This window comes from Mya arenaria, chromosome 4 (genome assembly GCF_026914265.1).
Source record: "Mya arenaria isolate MELC-2E11 chromosome 4, ASM2691426v1".
Taxonomy (NCBI): Eukaryota; Metazoa; Mollusca; class Bivalvia; order Myida; family Myidae; genus Mya; species Mya arenaria.
The window spans coordinates 57,474,553-57,500,298 of record NC_069125.1 but is presented as its reverse complement, the minus strand read 5'-3'; the positions used below and the strand labels follow the sequence as shown (position 1 = coordinate 57,500,298).

General features: G+C 37.7%; 3 protein-coding genes across 4 annotated transcripts; 2 read left to right on the top strand and 1 right to left on the bottom strand.

Moving 5' to 3' along the window:
- LOC128231645 (uncharacterized) lies at positions 1-8,143 on the top strand. Of its 2 annotated transcripts, none has more exons than XM_052944687.1 (2): positions 1-288; positions 5,459-8,143. In XM_052944687.1, the coding sequence occupies exon 2, from the start codon at positions 5,524-5,526 to the stop codon at positions 7,612-7,614; it is 2,091 nt and encodes a 696-aa protein (XP_052800647.1). In that variant the 5' UTR covers positions 1-288; positions 5,459-5,523; the 3' UTR covers positions 7,615-8,143. The 2 variants fall into 2 exon arrangements, with proteins under 2 accessions (XP_052800647.1, XP_052800648.1); XM_052944688.1 differs by lacking the exon at positions 1-288 and adding an exon at positions 5,116-5,260.
- Positions 8,144-10,931: 2,788 nt separating this feature from the next.
- Positions 10,932-21,835, bottom strand: LOC128230933 (chondroitin proteoglycan-2-like). The gene is made up of 7 exons (XM_052943362.1): positions 21,781-21,835; positions 20,853-21,004; positions 20,528-20,669; positions 20,151-20,228; positions 13,172-13,322; positions 12,006-12,151; positions 10,932-11,011 (listed from the first exon to the last, which is right to left on the bottom strand). Exons 1-7 carry the CDS (start codon positions 21,833-21,835, stop codon positions 10,932-10,934), a joined length of 804 nt encoding a protein of 267 aa, XP_052799322.1.
- Positions 21,836-22,797: 962 nt separating this feature from the next.
- Positions 22,798-25,464, top strand: LOC128230932 (uncharacterized). Its single transcript, XM_052943361.1, has 4 exons — positions 22,798-22,870; positions 23,063-23,216; positions 24,834-24,979; positions 25,388-25,464. Exons 1-4 carry the CDS (start codon positions 22,798-22,800, stop codon positions 25,462-25,464), a joined length of 450 nt encoding a protein of 149 aa, XP_052799321.1.
- Positions 25,465-25,746: the final 282 nt, after the last annotated feature.

Sequence of the window (25,746 nt, the reverse complement as noted above, 5' to 3'; positions counted from 1 at the left end):
AATTTCATGGCGTCGGCATAGTTGGAATTTTATTGAACAAAGCAGTGAATAGTTTATACAACCTGAGCGGCTATTTTTATTCTCGTTTCGATTTGTGAGCAGGATGTGTTGAAATAAGCAGACGATAGTTGTATTTTGTCATCTGCAGTGGGAATTGACTATAAATACACAGGATAGAGAGTGAACAGCGTGTTTCAGTAGCATTTAAATACAAGGTGAACTTCCACAAGCACTGGGGAATAACCTTTCCAATGGTCGCAACTGCCTTCAATAGGATCTGGTAGTAAGGTAAACGATTACTCAATAATTGATAGAATTTTCAGATTAAGATCTTTTGAACTTCTCAAGTTTAAAATCTTTGAGTAGGTTATAAAACACACCCAATATATAAACATGCTCTGTCTGAATTAGATTTTGATGTAGATATAACGAAATGACAAATCTTAACAAACTTTGCAATCAAATGATGAATTACCATAAGGCTGACAATGTATCACAATTTGTACAAATACATCACACTGTAGTTTGTCATCCTGACTTCGCATACATTAAACAACCGCTTTAATGAAGACCTGATTCAGTCTTTAATTTGTATAAAACAAATCGGTGCTGAACTCGTTGAAACAATGATATAATTTATTTGCCGACATATTAAATTATTTCGATTAAGGCCGTCATGTCTAAGGAAATTTGAACAACAGGGCGTGGCTCAGAGTAAGATTAGCCAACGCCTTAAGGAGATCTCGACATAGTTTATTATTGTATAGTTTATCGTGAATGTCACATCGTGTAGATCATCAACTGGTAATTGATCTCGATAAATGATAATTTCGTGCCAATCTGCAATATTTAACAAAGTAGTTTATATAAGTGTTGTTTTTTTCAAATCTTATATATCGTATCGCTCTGCCGGACAATTTATCATGCGTGCTTTCTATCTAATTAGCCATTTTCATCGTAATACCTTGCATAATTATATAACCTCAAATCTTGTTCATCTGTTTTTGTGTTTCAGGTTAGTTTTCAACGTTTTTTTCTGAAATTAATAGTAAACCCAACTTTTGGAATAATATATTTCTATAGAGAAGTTTCGTGAATGCGGAGTTTCGAGATATCATATTTGGTAACATGATCAGCTAGCTATTCTTATACGTTTGGGCACACAGAGGTATAACGTGATTCAGGAAATTGGATGATCCTTTAAAATCGTGACCAATTAAAATACGATGTAGAGTCACACCCAGATTTAGTTCACTGATGAAATCCATTCTTATGGGAAAAAATATAATTGCATGATGGTAAGAAAAAACACTCCTTCGCATTTTCTATATCATAAAGTCAAAATATTGAAACTCAAGCACAAACACTTTGCCATATTTGTATTGGTGAGCTTTAAGAGCGTTTTATGCATGAACTCTCTAATCCTTCGTTAATGTAACACAGGATAATTCGTTAACCCAATGTTGTTGTTTTTCGTTTGGCAAGGTAAACTGTCCGTATATCCAGCCAGTCGATAGTCATATTTACATCCACCTATTCTACCGATCGATTGTCTAGGTACATCTGCTTCAACTGTTATCTTCATTGCTATTGATTCCATCAACACTGTGATCTCAATTGACAAACGAGTGAAGCTGTTTATAGTCTACTACAATCGTAAAACCCAATCCGTGACTCTGATTGTTTTCCTTCCTGATATAAAAGGAGGAAATTCAATTAGAACAATTCCAAACACGAGATTGTATCTGCATATGCATATAAGTTTAGCTCGATTTTGTAGACAGTTCTCGGAACATTTTTGTTCTGGGTGTTTCAACCAGTGTTGGTGTTATGTTTTAGAAATGAAGAGATGGTGTTCCTGCTGGGGATCGAACCTAGGGCCAGTCGGGTGAGAGACCTAAGCAAATTTAACCGCAACATTCCGCTGTTAATTTACACATATACTTTCTGCACCCCACACTCGCTCTCTTCAACATCTGCATACCGACAGTCTCAGACATCGTGGGACTATAACCTTATCTTAAGCATATATTGCTATTTTCTTTTATGTTTCTTTGTCGCATTGGAAACAAAGCCGAATTAAATGGTAAAGGTTCTCCAAAATATTGTGTGTGAAGAAATTGGGCAATTGCGGAAACTTTTCTTTCTTGAATGACATATTTGACTGGGGTTGTTGCTACTAAGGCATATTACCTATACAATATCGATCAATCAGTGAAATGAATGGCGACGTAGGTATCTTATCATTTCAATGACTGAAATGGTTCATACTCCACTCGACACCCTTCCTTAAATGGCCAGTTTATGACAAACGGGGGTTATTATACATAGCTAATAAAGTATGGAAATGAATTGGTATCTTGGTTTCAAGGTTCTGTAAACAAGTTCAATATCTCCTCTAGCACGTGTACGCTACGTAATTACATACTAACTCACTACATATATTGCTTCTCAAACAATATCACAATCGAGTATGTCAATATCCTTTATGACTTCCTGAAACTATTCTTAATTGGCGACCAAACCTGTGGAGAATATCCAATGTTTATGGAGATTGGGTTCTATATTTAAGCTATTCCAGTACTCGTGTCTTTTTAAGGTGACGCTTAAGTGACACAAATTTACCTGAATATGCTAAATGTACCTGTGTGTTGAAAGTGAAAGTAGACGCATTTTCTTTAAATAATATTTCTGAAAAGTTAGTCAATCTCTTAGCATTTGCCTGTACGACTAAGCGAAAGACTTGAAACCTTAAACCATACATCATATAAGGAAAACATGGCAAAAAGAGGAAACCAGAGACTCCAAAACCAGGATATCACAGTTTCATCAAAATAAGTCAATGTTTAAATAAACTAAAAATCCTTCTCTCTAGAAATTCGAATACAACTTTACGAAAAATACTATTTTTTCCATAATGTGCAGGTTTAAACGAGTCTAAAGACCATTTTATCTCTGTATTAGGTTGTACTTTATTTTGAAAACATTTTAAGGTCTCATATGAGAGCCAAACTCTTGCTTTTTGCAAAACCTTCCCATAAACGGTTATTCATATATCACTAAAATATAAATGCCAACGAAATGTGCTGACCATATGAAACGTTTTGGTGTAATATTGCAACCATAAGACCCATAAGTAATTGCAAAAAACAACAGTTTGTTCTTTACACAATTTTTCTTTCAATGTCACTATATATATAGGACGTATCGTTAATGTATTAGATCTAATCTGACATAATGTTATTTAGATTTTTCAGAAACAAAACATCAATCAATGTAAACAATGCTCGTGTTGCTATTGTGTTAAGCAGTGATCCCTATTGTAAGACGACAGTTTTATTGTAGAATATCTTGCATTGAAACCGCTACGATGTTTCGACCCGCGGGCAGTTGTATTACTTGTTCATTTAGTTAATAATGATGTACTGCTGTTTTGAATCGCATTCATGTAAAGTGAGGCCAGGCGTGCGATTGAGGGGTTGGTGTTTGCACTTTTGTTGCTTTTGATGTCTTAAGATTAACCCTGAAGTTCATTGCTATAAATATATAATGCACTACATTAAGAGAAATTTAATATGGAACTAAGACCTGCTCAAGGATAGGGAATAATTACTTATTTTATCTTGGGTGGAGGTAAGACGTATCAAATTTCTTGATCTAAATTGTTCCTGTCTTCAGTCTAACGTGTCTGTGTGTAATTTATGGTTATCTTTGAGTTAACGCTGCAATTATTCGGTCAAATAATTACTGCAATTACGAACTAAACCTACCAATTCCCATGCATGTAAGTAAACGTTGCTGACATATTTTGAACAAGGACTTTTTAAGAATGACACGATACAGTAAGTATATTGGATGTTGAATATTATTTTTAAAATTTATTTAGCGATGTTTTGATTGGATATACCGACAGTGAAGTTTATTATGATTTTAAAACTTAAATGGAGAGATTAATGGCAAAAAATACGGGTGTGATAAAAGCCTGTCCAGAACTTCAAAAAGTATAAACAAATCGAGCAAACTTTCGACAATACAAGTACTCAGCCGGACCTCGGTATTTGAACATGGACGAGTGGCTGTCAGGGCCTGTCAGAGTTACACAACCTGATGACATTCGGCAAATTAGTGAAATTTTACAACCCGCTAAGTCGTATTGTCTTAATGACTGTCAGCAGTACTCACGGCCTCGAGGCTTTGTTTATACTTTTTTGCAGTTTTGGACAGGCTTTTGAACAAGTGTTCAACGTTACAACGGTAGCCGAGATTACAATGGATGTAGATGAGTGAAACCAAGTTAATCTTACATGTGCAAAAGTGTTCGCAAAGGATAATCAATTAAAGCAAAACGTGCATTATATTTAAATATGGGTGCAAATACCTCTGGCATGGACAGTTACGGTAAATACATGTTATTGTTTAACGTTAGTTACCAGGTAATCCAACAGTGTGTCTGCTTGAACTATATGTACTATACAGAAACGATTCTTGTCACATAATTTAAAGATTCACTCGTACTCCCAATTAAGATTTACCACAATTAATACAATTGTATTAATATACCAAAAAGGCTGAATTAATGTCGAAAACAGTGGTCCTTATGAAGGATACTGAGTTTATTTTAAAAGAAATGAGCATAAAAGACGGTATTTCTACCTTATGACACAATAGCAGATCACAGTAAATCTTTTTGCACACACCAATCATTTAATATTTTTGCGTTTCCATCTATTAAATACACGTTTTCAATCTTGTTATCAGTAATTAAAATTTTCGATAAATGCATTATTAATTTATCACTCAAATTTTATGTTTGTTATACATGTGTATGTAATGATTTTGAATGAAAGTGCCACTTTAAATCAAAGTCAACTGACAAAAGTGTAATGTAATAGTAAACACTACAGGTATAGAAGCAAGACCGTGTGGTAATACGGTACTGTATATTCATAAAAAGTTTGCCATAAAAACGTGATCAAATGTGTTTTGTTGGTTTAACAGTATCTAAATACCGAGCCGAAAGTTTTACCAGCCTGGCAATTTTAATGTTACTCACGTACTGCCGTGTGTACCGAGCCGTGCACTATATATATAATAATATTTTCTTGTATACTCCTTACATCATATGTATTCCCATACATGTACGTCATAATAGGTTTAGTAAATACTAGTAAGAACATTTTAGTTTAGTTTAAGGATTTTTCTTGACGTGTTTCGCAGTTTTATGGCTTTGTGACTATTACACTTTACACCGGATATATAGGTATTACGGACATGCATGTGTTTTGTTGATATAGCAAATATAAAACATACTTAAAAAAAAATGCCAAACGTGCGAAAATATAAAAAAAAAATCCAGAAGGTATTGGTGTATTGAAGTCTTATGGAGCGTGATACTGTAATCGCTCATCTACCTAGATGTTATCTGTCAAATTTAATATTCCTTGGTAACTACTTGCAGACGTGGACCTTGACGTAGCGGCGCGGCTTGAGCAGCTGAGACAGCGGGACATTCGGTCGACCAAGATGGAGGCGGAGTTCGTGGGCTACTACTTGGGCCGCTCCCTCCTCTCCAAGGGAACGACAGGGCTGGGAACCATACAAAAACCACTCCGCGAGAGGTACTTCGCGTTCCGGAAGTCTGCGGAGAATAAACCGGGACCGGAAGTTGGCATACGAGTGAATCCGCGAGGACTGGAAATAGTGTCGTCCGGGGGCCATCCGGGACAGGACAATGATGAATTTTATGATCTGCCGTCAATACATTTTATCGAAGCTGTAAGTTTTGTGACGGTGAAACAGAAAGACAAGAAAAGTTACGGAGCATTTATTCCTATACAGGAAAGCCCTGATGCGGTACAGGAGAAATTGTTTATGCAAATTGAAAAGAAGTACAGTCACATGACTAAGATGACTCATCCGCCACTACTTGCATGCATAATGCGACGGCCGAGTGGAGTGAAGGCGGTAGATTGTCACATGTTCCTCATTCCAAGACGTGAGGATGCTTTAGACATTGCAGACATGGTGCATAGGTTTCAGGAACGTCCCGGGCACCCGGATTTTTATTATGGACCTCCCGCGCAGGGTGGGCGGGACTTTCCCCCTACTCCACGGGATCAAGGCATGCTGACAAAGAGTTATGAACGTCCCCATGACTTTCCTCCGAGGGATTTAGGTGATTCAAGGAGGAATGAAATTAAAAGTGACAGTTATGAAATTTACCAAGGCGTGAATCGTGGTGTTGAACTTCGTCAAGATCATTTTAAAGGTGACGAACCAAGAGGTGAACGGCCGCGATCTGAACCAAATAACAGCTTTGAACGCGACCGTTTTCCTTCTCACAAAAGTGCAAACGATTACGATTATGAGTACACCCGTGATCGCGGGCTACCCGGAGACGCTCGTATGAAGCCCGATCACCGTGATCGTGACCCGCGGGACTTCACCTACCCGCCATTCGGGATGAGTGACCGAGATAACGTACAACGGCGGTCTCGGGAAATTAAAGGTCCGAATGGTGCAATGATAGAGAGAGATACTTTGGGCAACGAGTTTGCATTTGACAATCAAATTAGCCACGAACGCCAGCGGTCTTTTGGAAATAGAAGTAATGATCGATACGACATGGATAGAGCGCCAATAGACCGACAAGGAGGTGTATCACCAAGAAACGAGTTTGCTGACAGGCCTGGTGGTGGGCTGTCACCCAATGTGGAGTACGGCGGGAGGTTTCCTGGTCGCCCAGGAAATCGCACCCTGGAAGAGAGTAACGGCCCGCCGCCTTGGTCAGCCCAGGGCAGGGGATACCCAAAGCCGCCGGACAGTGGTAACTACGATGGTCCTCCATATCCGCGCCCGTACAGGACAGAACCGCAGATGCCGACGCAGATTCCAAGGGGTCGCTCCCCGCCTCGCGGACATTCCTCCCCTAGGTCTCGTTCACCGGAACATGACGAAATCTACTCCGCCTCCAACCTCGAAAGCCGGGTAGAAGTCGAAACTCACGGTAAACCGGTCGCAAAAGTTCCACCCAACCGTCATGCAGGGGTCAGGGTGCTTCCAAGCCTTCCTATTGTAGGGGCCCTCAACCAGCTGAAACGCGTCCCGAAGAAAGAAGATGAGTCGACATCAAATTCGATCCCAAGAGACACAAAGCCTCCCTCATATAACTTTAACAATAACAACAACACAAGCGTTGAGGATGATGATGATCAAAATCCATATGACAACGCCAAATTGCCTTTCCGCCAAACCCGGGCTCAGTCGGACCGGAGTCCCCTTGTTAACCGAAGAAACGAGCCGGCCAGGTCCAGTGTAGAAAATAAAGTGAAGAGTGACGACTACAGTCACGGGTATAGCCACAAACCAGCACAGGAACAGTGGTCTTTTCAGGACGAAAAAGATAAGTATGTGCAATCGAAGGACAGTAACTCTGGCTTGAATAAGGGGTATCCATCAAAGCCGGCTTACGAGATGGGACAATCGGGGAGAGTAGGCAAAACTGGGGAACACGCCAAAGATCTAGAGATAGAGGAAATGTTTTCATATTTGAACACGGACAATCCAAAACATGCCGAGCACGACTTTGAACGCTCGCTCGGTTATCTCCCTTAACACACAAAGATCTAACACTATACTCAAGTGATGCTATGTGCTAAATGTATACACTTAACGGTTTGCCACCGAACTGGTGCCATACGTTATTAAATTTACTTATTTATTAAGGGCATGTATATATGTTGACATTTAGACAGGTTGCTCAAAGTGACACGTTAGTTAGTGTTTTGTCAGTGTCATATATATGACCTACGCTTTGTTCGTTTATCATATAATTATTCATACGTTCAGTGTTGCTCGTTGTTGTTTGCCTTTAAATTCCTCGAACACTTGGCTAATAGTATGAGATTGTATATAAAAATGTGTGCGCAGATTGTATGCGGAACATTTTAGATAACTAACAGTTTTAAACGTTCATTTTTTGGCTTAACAGTTTAAAAAAAATCATTAACTGATCATATTTTTATTTGTAAACGACTCCGAACATTTTTCTCCGAAACCAAAACAAGTGCAATTACAGACTGTTGTTTTTGCATCAACTATAGTGATAGATTGTTAAGAAAATGCATTAAACACCTTAATCAGACGTTTTATGGCTTGATCACAAACACCTTCTGCACAAAATGCATTTATTTATACACCCCCTGTACGCTCTATGTCTTCATCACGTGTTGTTTTATCTTTGCAAGGTAAAAGTAGTTTCGAAAATATAAAAAAAACTTAAAAGCCAGTATGTTTTGCAGGCAAGGACAGCAGGCCCATGAACATACCTTGCTATCAGATTTTGTTTTGTATTCAGAATAAAAAGGATCAGTTTCAATAATTTTGCATAGAAACGAAACGTTAAACTGAAAACTGAAATTGATAGTTTTCTGTGTACTTCCAAATTTTACAAAAAAAAACGAGGTAGAAACTATAATAATACATATCTTATTCACCGGTTGTCCGCTTTTAAACCTGAACATGTTTATTCAGGTTTTACTAATTTATGTTACAATGGTTATGGGATTATTATATCAGGTGGTTTCAAAAATCATCCTCTACTTTATTGTTATTTGATGTACTTGAAGTTGGCGCCTGGTGGCGTGAAGGTGGCGGCTTTGTGGCATGGTTGCAGGAAGCTGGCGCCTGGTGACCTGAAGGAAGCTGGCGCCTGGTGACGTGAAGCTGGTTGCAGGAAGTTGGCGACCTTGGGCTGTGGTGACAGGAAGCCGGCGGCCTGGTGACGTGAAGCTGGTTGCAGGAAGTTGGCGACCTAGGGCTGTGGTGACAGGAAGCTGGCGGCCTGGTGGCATGGTTGCAGGAAGCTGCCGCCTGGTGACGTGAAGCTGGCGGCATGGGTGCAGGAAGTTGGCGATCTCGGGGTGTGGTTCCAGGAAACTCGCGGCCTGTTGGCATGGTTGCAGGAAGCTGGCACCTTATGGCGTAAAGATGGCACATGGTAGCGTAAAGCTGGCGGCCTTGTCACATGGTGACAGGAAGTTGGCGGCCATTGGGCGTGTAGTTGGGGGCCTGAATGTAGCGACCTGGAGGCCATGCCAGTATTTTATTTCATGTATAATGAAACATTAACATTTGCATAATATTCAAAATGTGCAAAACAATCATTTTAGACGCCTTTTTGTCGAAAGTGTCATGAAAGTAACCGCTTAAAATTGCAAGACTGCAAAAAGATATTTGCGGTTTGATACAGAGCTAAGTACCGATTTTGAACAGGTAATAAAGACATGCTCCATGCCTGATTTACCTTTTTTCACATATGAAAACGTATATATTTGAAAATCGGCGGCAAGATTGCGGCCTGGTGGCCTACGAATAATTCATAAACTGTAGCAGGAACATAAACGTATGCATTGAATGAATTGCAAAACAGTCATGAAAATCAACCATCGTTCGCGGAGTTGAACTTTAATGTCACAGAAAATGCATTTGCGTTTTCAGTCAATGCAGAATTTTAAATATGAGATTTTGGCATGTAATAAGACACATCCCAAGATATTATGCCCTTTTTCGCTTATTTCAAGTTCTATCTTTCTTTTTAACAGTAATTTGTGTGGCGGCCTAGGTGTCTAGGGGGGTTACCTGGTGGCCTTAGGGGAGTGCCATTCATATTTGCCTGAAATAAACTTCAAAATTATATTTTTCCACGTCTTCATAATGAATGTGCCATGATAGTTATAACATGCATTTTCTGCAGAATGGAAGTTCAAAATGGCGAAAATGGCTTACTATCATGACCTGTTCGATGAGAAGTCATCACAAATCCTTATTTTGTACTTTATTTAAAGCAAATGTTAATGTTACAGCTACTTTGTATGAAATAACATATTTGGCCATTACGCCACCATTCTGCTTACTTCACAACGCTATATCACCAGAACCATTTAAAAGAAACATCAACAAGTTAAAATTAGCTACGAAATGGTAGAATACCATGTAAAATAGTAGCACGGAGGCGACGAATTGCCTCCCCTTCTTTACCAATTTCATCCAGTCTTTACCAAACGTGTTCACAAAGTTTTAAGTCATATTCCTGAATTGGATCAGCATATAATTCTCATGATATATCATTATATTGGTACTACGGAATAACACCCCTTTTGTGCTCTCCCTATCATGGCCACCTTTTTAACTTGATGGGTATGATTCTGGGTACGTTTCTCTCGGATTTTTAAAAGGCAGCCTGATCGCCTTAGTAGCTGTTGAATTATGGCCCTTTAATCCAACCCTTTTAACCAAATTGACCATGTCCACTCCATTCCAAATGAACTTGATAACAATGTTGAACAGTTTTCGCCAAATAGTTACCTTCCCACAATATTTTCAGTCCTACTGTTTTGAACAAGTTTATTAACCAACCAAATCGCTATATCAATCCTGATAATAGCCCTTAGATTATTACAATTGACCCTAAAAACTTGGCCATCGCTTATCCGATCTTTACCAAACTTCTTTACAATACTTTTTTTAGGTTATAGTACTGTACATCATCGCTAACATTTTCGCTTAATTCGTCATCATAAACATCATCATCGTCACCATCGATGTCATCGTCGTCTTTGACGTAGTCTTACGTAATTATCAATAAATATACATTGGTATTTTTTTTAATTCTAAACATAAAATAAGATTGGTGTGTTAAGAAATTTAAGACCACATGATGATGATGATGGTGATGATGATGATCTCTGTATATTTCACTTATTGCTTCTGGGTTTAAAAAAGTACTCGGGATTTTCTAAATGTATTTAATCAATTGAATATAAATAAATAGTTAAAATTTTAACACTCTTCAGAGAATTTTTCGACATGTGTTCAGTGAGTACTCTGTGGTATGACAGTTATTTGACAGCTATATCATTTTATGACACAAGTTATCCGCTCATGGTTCCGCAGGGTGGGGCTACAGCATTCGCCCAGTTGCATGTGGCCAGGCCCTCGTCAAACACTGTACCTAGAAAACGAAACAAAAGATGGTTACGTAAAATATATTATCTTAAAATATATCGTTTTGAAATTTGAACACATATGGTGGCTATCTGTTTAACGGGCGCACGAACGACAAAATGTTGCAATATCAACATTATTAACTGTACAGTGTGTGTATACCACGTGATAAATTATGTCATTAATGCTACGTCGGAAGGCAATATTTTGCTTCGATTAAAGACTTAAAACAATGATAACTTCATTTTCTTTACCATTTTAAATGAAACATAGCGCAGTCTATGCCGCTTACGGAGCCCCGCCTTCAGTCTTATACCAAATTTTGATTGAGAGTTTAGTTTCTTATAACACTTCGACAAACCTTTTCACGATACGGCCGTCTGACGGAGTACTGTCAACACATTGTTTTGGAAACAGGTTTGTCGAAGTGTTTGATGAAACTAATCACCTTATCAAACTCCGATTATAAAACAAAGGTGGTGCTTTTTAAGCGGCATAGACTGGCCTTTGTTTCATTTAAAATGGTGTAGTAAGCGAAAAGTTAACTTTGATTTAAGTCTTTATTTTAAGCAAAATATTGTCTTCCGACGTAGCATATATGACGTTATTTATCACGTGGTATACAAACACTGTATACTACTCCGGATAATTACAAAATCAAATACACATAGTAAACACGACCAATGAAGCTCTTAGTTTCGAAAAAGACGGTATAATTATTTCGGGAATAATTAAAACAAATGATATGAACATTTCATTTCGGCTGAGTAAAAATATTCAACGACCGTACCCGCGACTTAAATTCTGACAATAAATTAAAGCGCCAAATTAAGGAAATCAAGCGAAGAATTACCGAAAAGGAATTAAAGGTACTAGAGGTACAAGAGTTATGCAAATTACTTAGAAATACAAATTTGAAAAAGCAATCGTACGATCATGTCGTTGAGAAGATTGATATACGTGCATGAAGGTATTGCAAAGAATATCATATCCAGCATTACCTGCAGGGCAGAAGTTGTGCCCAAGGAACTTTTTATCCTCACATGTGTACCAGCTCAAGCAGTTGTTATCTTTGTCCGCGTACCGCCCATCTGATTGGCTCGAGCAGTCGATCATCTGGCCACATGGTCGGGCCACATTGGCTGGACTGGAACAACGCAGACACAACTGAGTACATGGTTGGTCCTGAGTTTGCATGTGACAATCAACGGTACAAAATAACTATGCTGTGGACATATATAGTATAGAGAATTTGTAGGTGTCAGTGCGATTCCATACACTTTACGGCCATGGTCCTTTGACAGGAATCCCTGTTCAGCAAAAGTTATGTTATGTCAAGATACTGAACCAAATATTACCTTCAGGACAGAACTTGAATAATACAATATCTATATACACCAGACTGTTCTTGTAGACAAAATATGTATACTTCATTTCTACAACTAACGCTTATGTAAAAGAAGGTACATATCATAACAGGAAGCATATGCTCAGCAGCAACTTTAATGGGGATGATCATGTTATGCATTGTCCAACAAAATGACATATGTAAGTATGACAACAGAGATTTATTGGAGACAATTGACCTATACCAAAGACACATGTATCTAAACACCGAGAAAAGGTACACTTTTTTGTTAAACATTATAAAGTAAACAATCAACAGTTTTGAACATGGCTCCTAAATAAGAATAAAGAAATACCAATTGAAAATTATTATATATTATATAATCCCTAAAACAACATTGTTATACCGGACCACAAAAAATATGCTTCTTGGAATACAGTACATGTTTAGTAACAGGACAACAGCGTTTCAGCAACTCCATTTAGCAATTACGAAATATTCGTTAGGGCCATCGGTCAGAGTATACGGTGAGGTCTGGTTGAAAATAACTTCAGAAGGACAAGTTTGACAGGACAACAGTAGGCGGATACAGAATTGTCCCAAATGATTACCATGAAAACGCCAAGGTCATTTAAGCTACAGAAATAAAACATGTTGATGACCACATACGAGGTCATTGACATGAGACATCGGATGGTCTCAAACCGTTGCACGTGGCACTCCGCTTACTAGTAACGTTTTTAGTACGATTGCACATGTTCCAATCAAAGTTTTGTAGAATATCTACTCGTAATATTTTAGATAATTGAATTTTCTTACTCGTCACAATTGGAAGTGGCGTTGTTAAAGACCTGTTGTGCGGGGCATTCAACGATGTTAGAGCCGCCTCCGGAGCAGACCAGGTAGGAACGACATCCCGCTTCGAACACGCCGTTTCCTAGTACCGTGCAGTTTCCCGCCCGCACGTAACCTACAGAAGGTGAAAAGAAAATCAATTTACAGCAAAATAAATCTCTTTTTTTTTGTAGTTAGGACAACATCATTATAACAACATGTATTCTACATTGTCGTCATCGTAACATCGCCATTGTCATCACGACTATCAAATTTCGGCCGAGTGACGTTGCTACCAACATGCGTTACCAACACTCTATACAGACATTCAATCTATAATTCCACGTTCGGAAAAGACAAACTCTTATGCCTTAGGGGATGGGAAAATATATATACTAATGATTACGAATTGCTATTAAACAGAGCATTGCTTATGTTTTTATTCTACTCCGTATTGTTAGCTAAAAAAGGTATAAATACAACTACTTTTAAAGAAACAATAACTTAATACAAATAAGAAAATATGAAAATGCATTTAAGAAAAGAAGGTTTTCTTTGGTGATGGGATTTCAATAGACTTAAAAACTTACCCGCCACAGCAGAAAATACGACTATAGACAAAATTACTTTCTCCATTTTTAATTTGTGCACGTGTCCGTTTCTGTATCACAAGCAAGGATAATACTAAGGTTCTGCAGCCACTTAAGGATATTTATAAGATGGGAAATGCGTTGGATGTCTCTAACCACATGGGTTGGTGCATTCATACGGAGGCCCACATCGAAGGACATGATTTGAGAATACCAAATTATTTAGAGCAAAGAAATAAGGATTTTGCTTTTGTAATTAATTTATTATAACTAATTATAGGTTTTGACGTCTTGTGGATGTTTGTAAGTGTCATTGCACTGCCTTTCCAACTTTCGGGATCCTGAGTTTGTTTACTGTAAGGCTCCACGTTTGAAATATTGATACTCCCGAGTTAAATGTTTCATGGCTATGTCTTTGTAGGTTTCAAAGCTCCTCGTTTATATGTTTCATGGCCATTTATTTGTAACTTTCATTGCTCTCCGTTTAAATATTTCATTGTTTTAGTTGCATATCACCTCGTTTATTTATGTAATTTCCATGCGTTTGAAAGTGTCATCGCCATGACTTGCCGTCTAAATGTGAAATGGTCATTCGTCGTAAGTTCCATTGCTCTCTGTTTAGATGAGTTGTGGCCGTGCCTTGGCTTCAATGCTTCTGGTTTACGGTTTTATTTTCCATGCGTTTGTACATTGAATATCTACCCTTTTAAATGTTGTATGGCCATGCGTTTGTGAGTTTAATAGTTCCTCGTTAAAATGTTACATGCGTGTGTAGGTTCGCTCTCATTTGTTTGACCATGCCAAAACAAAATAGGGGTAGGAAGTATGTTTGTAAGTTGCATAGCTTCCCATTTAATGTGTTATGGCTTTAAAATATGTTAATGACATGTGTTGCACAGCTTCTTGTTTGAACGTTTCATGGTCATAGAATTTTAAATTGCATATTTCCTCGTTTTAATATGTTATGGCCATGCGTTTGTAAGTTGCATAGCTTAATGTTTAAACGTTCCATCGACATTCGTGTAAGTTTTGAGCCGTTTTTATGCGTTTAAAAGTCCATTAAGATGCTCTTCAATGCTTGGCGTTTGCAAGTTTGAAGGCATGCCGTTGGTCTGCATGTATGAGCAGCGTTTGTGATTTCTAATGTAGAACGTTTGTAAATTGCAATGCCTAACATTTTTAAGTTTCAAGAATATGTCTGTGTAAGTAATGTAGTTCTTATATACTGCTATCTAACAAGATTCAGAACAGTTACGGTAATTTGTTTCGTGATGTTTTATGTTTTTACATTTTTTCATTGTTTGAAAAAGCAGAACAGCAAAATTAAGGATGTCCATACAGTATAAAAGTATGGATATTATATTATCATATTACAAGGCAAATATATTTTATAAACTTATATAATGAATTATATGAACACGCTTTAAACATGCATACGGCACGCTGAATCATCATGACGGGCCTCCATAAATGACTTGTGTCTATCAGCAGCGTACTTCCATGTTAGGTAAGGGATTCTTCCGACACTACGTAAATGAACTGGTAATTAAGGGCACACCTTGTCGTATCATGATTGTCTTTAATCAGCGTATTTAGACTGGGTGGGAGAAATTAAACACGGGGATTAAAGTAAACATAGGGAGATATGGCAGACTAGTGCAGAGATGTGTAATCTAGGATCGTGACGTAGTGACCAGTACCGGGTCAGTCTGACCCTACATGGCGTACGCTGTTCTGGATTGAGCGTTAAATGAAACAAATAATTGTGCAAATGTTATTCTGTTTTGAAAATGCGAAAAATCTATTCAACCATATAGCCCTTTAAATGATAAATATGAATATGTTGTGTAACGCCGGCCATATTTTGGTAGCCACGAGATATCCAAAATCGGCCCCTAAAAATAAAGAAGTAAGTTTTATCAGCGAAGTCAATATAACTCTTCTGATAATTTTCGCATCAATCGATAAGCACGTTATTTACGATAATCATCAATTATAATCACAAACATTGTCGTTATCGTCGATGACGTTGTCTTCAGTGTCATAACAAACGACGTCCTCCCCATCGACTTTTTCGTACCGCCAACAACATTATCACAATCATAAATTGGTCATATTCATTTCAGTGTTCGAGGTATGGGCGATTTGAATAATGGTAACATTATAATGGGTATTGTAGTGATGAACAAGGATGATAGTGGTGGTGTTGGTGGCTGGAAATATTTTAGTCAGTGTGCACACGGAGGCTGATTTGTGGAACTTCGGTGCATCTGCCCGGTACTTTGATGCATCCGTCCCAGACTGGGGCTGTACGTGCAACTGTCCAAGTTTGGTTGTAGCTATGAACATTTTCACAAATAATGATTAACAGGCAGATGTCCACTTGTTCTCACTCATATTACTTTCTTGATAACTATAGAAGTCACTGCGATTGATTCTGTATTTATTGTCTGAACAATGGCTAGTGCGATAATCGAGACTTAGTTATTTTCTTGCAGAGGTCAATTTGAAAAAATAAACGGATTCTTGACAATTGTGAAATAAACAAATTGCATCAGAAACCATTGAGAAATATATGTTTTATGCACTTAAAGCCTGTAGATTGATAGGGAAATGTTTTGATAAAACAAGCAAACAAACAACCATTAATTTCCTATTGTAACCATAGCCCTGCGATAATGTTTGTCTGTCTTTTTTGTAAACAAACCACTTAAATCATGTTAGACATTTGGCGGTGTGGAAGGAAGCGCAGTTGAAAAAGTTGTCCCATTGACAGCTGACCTGTGCATCATGGCTACAAAGGTGTACATTATTTTACCTTAAAAACTGAAAAGTGTCACACAAAATGATCAATGCCCTGAACAAGGGTAAGAATGAACATTTTATCTAAACGTTACATATATCTATAAGTAAAACCTTTGTTAGGACAATGGTAGTATTTGCACTGATATTATATATAATTAAAATGTGTTTTAAAAAGCCTTTTTTTCATGGCTTTTGACAATAGTTCATTACTTTCTGCTGAACAAAATTAACATTTCCTTTTTTTGTCAAACCAAAGGCACAAGTCGTTGACGTTCATGGAAAAAAAAGATCTTGGCCAGGCACGTCATATCAATGTTTATGTAATATCAGCCACTCTAAGCTTCTCAGATTCTGACACAATGGGAACTTCTTGCTTCATGTATGCTCATGTATACCAAGCATGAAGTGTGTAAAGTAATAGTTACGGCACCAAAAACCCGAGTTAAACTACGAGGGTTGCGGATCAAAAACCTGTTGTGTACCATGTTGAGATGGACAACGTTAAACAAATTGCGGTATAAGTGAAAACGCGTTGTTATTTATCCGCACGGTAGTTATTGAACGGTTATTATACTTGCTACCATTCCGATATATTTACACCTCAACTTCCTTTCCTTAAATGAACTGCCTTTCGACAATTGCGTTCATCAATCGATGAACGCAACATCTTCGGATATGTTCGGATCGTAATTCATTGCATAACAATATACATGAAAGCTATTGAACTTGTTATTGGTTGTATTGTGTCTGCAGGTCCCGTAAAATATAGATCAACATTTTTAAAAGTGTAAGTTTATTATATTTTAAATATATTCGTACCAGAATTGTTTTAATTTTACGTTTTAAAGTGATTTCAAGTGGTTGATCTTTTCCCGCGTTATTGTGACGTCATTTGAAAAAAAATGTTTCCGGTTATAGTCGGGTCGTTCTATTTACAGAATGGGTAAGAACGGATTACTGAAAGGTTTTCTTAAATGAAATGAAGTATTTTTTAACCATTCTTGAATGAAATAATGAACTATTGGTGTAAATATAAGGAATGTATTGCGGGGTTGATGTCATTATCGGGGATATGAACGCAATTGGGTTGGTCAAAGTACGCGTGGAGTCCTTCGGACTCCACACAAATTGACGAACCCAATTGCGTTCATACCCCGATAATGACATCAACCCCGCAATTCATTCCTTAAATGGAAGTTAATGCGTAGACAGAAACAAGGAAACAAAGAAAACACTATCAAACATGGTTCAATAGTGGTTCAGTAGCAAACGTTTTTAATAAAGGTCAACTTGTTCCTTACATTCGCTGGAAATAGCATAAGTACTTCTGCACCAAGTTGATAAAACCGGTAAATTCTTTGGTTTGGTCAAAGGTTGCAAAAAAGTGTTTTGATTGGTACAATAGATAATATTAACCAATCAAATAATTTGAATGTGCAAACTGGCCAATGTTGAAAACATATCCGAGTTTTATAGTTTTGTTGATAAAGTTGCAGCATGGCTTGCTCGTTTTAACAGTGTATATAAGAGATAGATATATAGACAAGTCAAACGCATCATTGAACTTTTTAAAAGATTCAAACGCACTGAATTATGGGTAAAACAAGATTGTACCCAATCCATCATAAAATAGATCATTTTGATCTTAACAAGAAATTAAAAACAGCCATTTCCTAACATGTAGTATTGGTGGAAGTTTGCAGATACGAATTTGATTTTTGTGATACTTCATACATTTCTGTCGCATACGTTTTTTTATTGTTTCTTGAAAAGAAGAAGGTAGCCTTTAATAAACTTTTTATATATCTTAGGCATAACTAGCATACGGTATTACCGACGTAGGTTAACCCGCCCATGGCCGACCGTATCGACAGAAATGGCGAAAGGAAAACACAAGCAGTACATCGGATACAATGATTATGATGAACACTAAATTGTTAAATACCTTCTATCGTGCAATATTCATTACGTGCAATTATAAAGTCACAAAGAATGCCCAAGCCTACGTAAGCATTTGAACGTTGTATGTGTTCTTTCAGTAAAAGCTTGCATTTGTACATACATATAGTATATATAGACCTAAAAAAGCTTTTGATTTATTTGATCATAAGAATACCAAAAAACAACACGGTTTCTCCTTTAACACCGTATTATATGTAATTAGCTAACTGTTGACAACGTAAATATCTTGATTTTCGTGAAAAGTGTTATCTAAATTAAAAAAAAAAACATGCTCACTGTTCACGTGCATTTTGCACTCATTGGCATACAACGGATTGTGCGTAGGAGTATTTTCAACGCAAAACAAAATGTTATGGCTTCAATTATTGCAAGCGGTGTTTTAAGCGTTTAGATAATGTATTTAATGAGTTTTGTGGATGAGTTTTGCTATATTTGTTATAATAATCTGTGGATCCGATGGAATGTTTGTTAAAAAACAAACAAATAAAAATGGGATAAAAGGGTTGACCAGTTTCTCGAAAGTCCTCTGATATGTATTTTGAAACACGTTTTTTTTTTCGAAAGAGGTTCTATATCCAATCACTTCAATATAAAATTATTGTTGTTATATGACTTGATTTTTTCAAGTTTATTGGACATTGGGTGAAAACGCTCTTGTACCCTTTTTTCGTGTATAAAAATCGAGAAAGTCTAAAAATTCACCATTTGATATCGGTACGGCCCGCCGACAAGACGCCTAAACAATCCACCAGTATGCAGGACCACTTTTATTAATATGGCATTATATTAAAGTTGTTCCTGGTCCTTGCCTTAGCTAATAACTATTGACTATACTATTAGATTTGATTTGGAAAGTATTGGTATTATAATGATACAAGTGCCAATGACTTTGGTTGTTTACTAAAATATATGTGAGCAATGCGCTCTCATAAGCAAAACAACAAATATGGGACAACTAGGATGCAAGAATAACGATTTGAAGGTATCCGATGTATACATTGCTTGCCATTTCATCCAGCCCTTGACAAAACAAAATATGTAATGTCATGTGATGTAATGTTGGTATTGTTTAAACATTTTGCTCGCTAATGACTAATACGTAAAATAATTGACATTACGAAAATATTAATAAAGTAATTGCAGTTTGTAGTTTTGTTCTTTATTTCTGCTGGAATCGGAGAATCAGTTATCTATTATGTATGATTTCAAGGCTAAAAGGTTTGCATTTATAATCTTCAGTGTATGTTTTGCCTATTCACGTAATTGTTCATTAATGTAATTGGCTATACGGGCATCCCTATGCTAAAGTTTCGTTGTTTGATCGTGCCTTTTATTTAAAGCAAATATTGGCAGGGGAAATACTGGAAACATATTTGTTAACAGTTACAAAAACAGTTAAAAAAGTTTAATATTATTCATTGTTTTATTGTTACAAAATATAAATATACAGAAAATAAATGATGAAGATAATTTGTAGTCATCATAAAACGCCCAAGACCAGCTTTGCCTATAACAAGTATTATCATGTTTTTGCGTTCGGATCTATTGCTCGGGTGTGGTCGTTTCGGGTGCGGTCTCTCCGGATGTTGTGGTGGTGGGGACAATGCCCGTGCTGTTCGTGCCGCACGGGGGTGGGGCATTGTAGCTGTAGTCACACACGCCCTGTTGCACGTTAAACACGAGGTCTGAAAGAGTGAAGAACATGCTGTCTTTGTCACTGTATTGATAATATTTCTAGCATACTCACTAGCATTCACCATCACACTGATTTGCAGGTGGGGTTTTTTTTGGAATAAGTGTTTTTTTTTAATACCGTACATGCGTTTTCAAAATATAACACATAAGTGTTACCAATCTAACCACATATACAAAGATATAAGTTGTATTCTAAACTCGGAAAGTGTACATGGGGCACGTTCGAGGAAAGAAATAGATATATAAACCTATTATCGTTACTTTTGTCTGAAAAAGGAGTTGCACTTACTTCCCGGGCAGAGAGAATGTCCGAAGAATGCACCGTTCACACATATATAGTAAGAGGAGCACTTGGTCTCCAGATCCGGGTAGAAGCCGTCTGCGATGTCCGAGCACTCCCGGTACGTGCCACATGGTGGAGGTACGGTCCACTTGCTGGAAGTATACCGAAGAAATGATATTTTAATGTTGGAAACATTTCATAAATATATATATATTGCATCCACAATTCTTTTTAATATGCGTCTTGTATAGATATGAAGGATTAGGCCCAACTAAGCGAATTAACCAAGCGGGAATGTTATTTGTAAAAAGCACAAAACCTGTGTACTGACTGACCTCTCACACTGCTTGGACTTCGGGTTGTAGGCCTGGTCGTATTCGCAGTTGACCACTTCCATCATCCCTCCCGCGCACAGCGAGTACGCTCGACAGTTGATTTCGTACACCCCATCCGGCCGGTTCACACACACAATTCCGCACACGGCTGGAGAATAGACAAATAAAAAATGAAAACAATAACCCTGCAGTGCCAATGTCAGCAAAAGATACAACAGCAAAGATGGCTACCGTACTACAGCCTCGATGTATTGTCAATTTCGTATTGACGTATGTCCGTCCCATTTCACTAACCCTGTGTTTGAGACTCAGACTCAGAAGAGCAAAACTTTTATGTTGTTGTAAGATTGCTGCTATAGGAGCAAACGTGGTTAAATAGTGTTGTACCTGTTATAAACAACCTGTTCTACATACAATCAGGCATACACGTTTTGTAATTAAGACTATATTATAGATATTTTGAAACATTATCAGACTCATCACGTTAGTGGATATGGACCCTGAATGTCAAACGTCAATTTATATGCACTATATTTGACTTCTTTGTCAACCTAAAATGCCCAAGTTAATTGATAGGGTTAGATAACACTGTGTACCAAGTCCTTTTCATACAGGAACACTTTCATAAATGACCTCAGAAAAAATGCTACAAAAGAAAGTAAGTCACGATCCGGCCAGAGAACATTCAAATAAGCTGCTTACTTGTTTAGCATAAAACGATTGATCAACACCAGTGAAAGGCAACTATATTAAAATGTAGAACAAATCAAGTATCATGTTCGTACACTGAGAAACAGTCCCAGCAGATGTAATATTTATATACCGGAACACCTATAATGATGAGCCCAAAATACTCATTTAGATTCATAGTAAAATGGCACAAAATGAGCAAAAGAAAGAAATATGCATGCAAAACGCCTTTACCTGTAACGAAATATGCCGTTGCAAATGAAATTAAAATAAGTTTCACAGCTCCCATTTTTGAGAATCTTTTCAAACACCACCACTGAGTATTATAACAGACTTTAGTGAAATGGACGAGGATCTAGTGAAACATTGTATCACTGCTTTATAATCTTCTGGTCAACAAATGTCATAATATTTGGTCAAATTAATAGGGCATCCTGGAATGTAATCATACAGGGCGAGTATGTATAAATGGTGTGCATTAAGGTATCTGATAACACCGTCACGCTAACCCGTGTAAACCTGGAGTCAAAGACATGTGGGGAATTGGTCGTCTAAGGAATTGGGCGATTTTGTTGAATCCACGATAAAACTCGTTATAGATTTAAACGATTTTCAGCACCCAAGTCGGACTCAAATTACAGAGTACTTGAACATGTTAACATTTGATCGATGAAACTTACGTAAAAGACCTACATACAAGCACGGCATTGACGGCCAAACCCTAAACAAGAACATTCGGGTTAAGCTGAGCGTTTGTACTTCTAACGATGGCCCTTAATCCCGAACTCACGAAGTTTGCCAGTATCTTGTAACAGAGTTCACCACAAAAAAAGCCAAAGCAGCTGTGAAGTTTAGATATACTGTATATATGTATGCGATGGCGGTATGTGGCAACTTGGGCCCGTAAAGTAATATCAGGGGCAATCGCCAAGTTGGATGATTGCAAAGTAAACATACTATAATCCCACAGATTATGTTATTGCCCAAATTTGCTTTTTACAAAAATGTCATTTATGACAGTAGATACGACTTCTGTTGGTAATTTTCTTTCAAGCGAAAAGATGAGTTATTTTATCTATTAAATAAAAAGCAGTTATAATGGACTATCGTTGGTGTTTGTTTCTTTTTATTGGTTTACAGGGTAAGTAGCAGCATAACGGACAATATTTTTATTTTTTTCTCATTTTTTTTATTTATTTGTATAAAAACGACTCAAGACATGTATTGATGAATTTATTGCACGAGAAATGCATGCTGTTCCGCTTACTCGACGAGGACGAGGACTCAGATCGGAACCGAAGTGCCACTGAGCGGTCATACCTCCGTTGGGCTAATCTGGAATGATATTTATCAAAGTAATGGCAGCTCGTATGAAGCGCCATCAATAGCACATTCTCGTTCACCAGAGTTAAGTACCTTTCACCTGAGTGACGTACCATTTTTCACGATCGAACCACTGATGAATGAAAATGTCAATAGCGATGCAGCCGAATAACTGCCTTATTTATCCCCCAAGCGAGCGCGTGTTTGGGGTTCAACTGCACGGGGCGGGCAGATGGGGTGTACGAGGAGGGCTGCCAGACGGCCACCAGGTGCGTCAATCAGACTGCCAGCCACCTAACCTGCATGCTACCCAAGGTCATCAACTCGGCTACATGGCTTTGTGACAGGTACCATCAGCGTTGTGTATGTGTATAATAATAATGTATATTTTGAACCCTTCTTTCTGCTGCAGACTGTTTTTTTCTGTTTCTTAGTAGATGTGAACAGGTGAGTACAAAACTGTTAATCTAGTTAGAATGTGTAAACATTTAACCGACAGTAGCCATGATAGCCACTTTACACTGGTCTTTAGTATTAAAGTCATGTTGTAAATTGACTGCTAATTGATGCCATTTTCTGTGTTCTTGACGCTATATGCACGCAGGTAACATATATAGGGTTAGGTTACAAAATTGTTCGCGAATATCGTCGGATACACACCGATACACACTACTCTATGATACCTTGGGTACCAAGGGCGATTTGGCTAATAATGAATAATAAATGAGGCAGCTTCAATGGTTCCGCAAGTTACCATGCTTTCTCTCTGAAAAACATTCTGGCGAAAGCCGGAATTGAACCGAGTTCGCCTTTTCAGTGGTAAAATAGTATTAGTTATACATGTATTCAAGTTCACTCGTACATGTAGGATACTGATACTACAGTGTTATTAAAGAATATTTAATTGTAAAGAGGAGTTTTTTTCCCTGCCATTCATTTACATGATAGTTTCAATTGTCACAAGGTAATTATGAAGTATAATGGAATTAAGTACAGTGGCTGTCGCTATATAAAGATAGTAGGCCGTGTTTTCGCCATAATAAACAAATACTGACATGTATAGGATTCCTTAATGTTAAAGAGAGTTGACATCAAATGATACAGTTGCCAGAAAGTAAGCAAAACACTAAAAAAAAATGTTTTCGTTGTGTACAACGCATTGAATCTTTCTTGCTGATGCAACGCACTTTTTGCGAATTTTTCCAATTCGAAATTTACTGGTGTTGCCTAGTAATATCCTGTAAGTTTAAAAATATCGTATTTACATTTATTTGTACTCGTCACACGACTTTCAAACTAAATTAACACACGTCATGGCTACACAGAAGAACGGGCATTGCAAGGAAGTGGAAATCTGCGAAACAACGTAGACACAGAGCTCAACAAATCAACATCAGTGATGATATTGATTGAAGAGTTTAACTCTGATGAAAATGTCAGCAAGTTGCTAAAACGCTTATTGGCAGTTAAGTGTGTAAAACGATCACATGACTTGCAAGGTGTTAGGAAAACCATTCCGCATTTTTTTTGGAGTGGGAAACCACTGTGCGCTATTTTTAAAAGTCGGAACTCAGCTGAGACAGCGACATGATTGTTGTGCTTATTCTTTTACTCATGTAACATGATGCATTATCGACCTCACACTCGCTCGCATTGACAATTCTATGTTGTTTTGAGGAAATACTGTTTTTGCTGATTTGGGGATCATACGGTGTCTTGTCCCTTTAATTTTAACATGCTCTTAAAATTCTGAAATCATTTCCATAGTAAGGTCGTGAAAATAAAACATGTGAACAAGCTATGACGAGAGCGCCAAAATACGTAGAATATAATAAGGCCATGCTCTATTATCATATGACCAGACGACGCCAGTGTGAGCATTTGGACTAACCCTAACCTGTGTGCACTTAACATGTATATACACGAACATAACTACCGACTAATGGTCACGATTCGTGTTTCAGCGCCCTGAACGTTAATACACCATGCGGGACGTTCCGTGACTGCTCTATCCGGGACGACGGTGGATTCCCGGACCTAGAAACGCATTGCGCCTGGTATTTTATGTGCTCGTACGGGATCTTCTACGGCCACCACAAATGCGCAGGGGGTAGTGGACCTTGTCAACTTCTTTCAACGTTGTTTGTAGAATTGTTTTAGTTTTTTGTGTAAAGATATGCACTGCGGCCTGGTCAAACCGCAGATTTGAGAATGGAAGCAGTATAGGTATTCAACTCTTAAACAATACGTCAAATGTTCGAGCAGAGCTTCGCCAGGGAACCTTTCTCTTATATCACATGAAAACCACTAGTCTACTGACTAGTATTGTTCTTGACAGGGAACAAACTCGCGTGAATTCATATAATAAACTGATGTCATTCTCAATCTTAAGTTGATTACGTGATACACTAGAATAAACTTGTTCAATGAACTAATTCAACCATCTTGTTTGCATGCTAGCATGTCGAAGAAAGTATTTTGTCATTGTGTACATTTGTGTCCCATCGTTTATTTACAGGTCTGGTGTGGAACTCCGTGTTGCAGACATGTGATTTTCCAGGGAATACACTCCCACCGTGCGGCACTAAACCCTGACACTTATAACTCAATAAAGAATGAATGAAATGATCGTATCTTTTTATTTCTCATAATATATATGTAGTAGTTGTGTGGTTAGAACCGATTCCCAGACGTTAATCAGATAAACCACCTAAGGAATCCGACCAATAACTATATACGTCCGTGGTATGCAATTTTTTTAACTCAAACGATTTAACCTGATGAATTACATCCTTAAGAACTGAATCAGGCATTCTAAGAATAAACTCTATCCGGGGATTTAAAATGCTCTGCCATTTGCTGAGGAGCAGGATCATG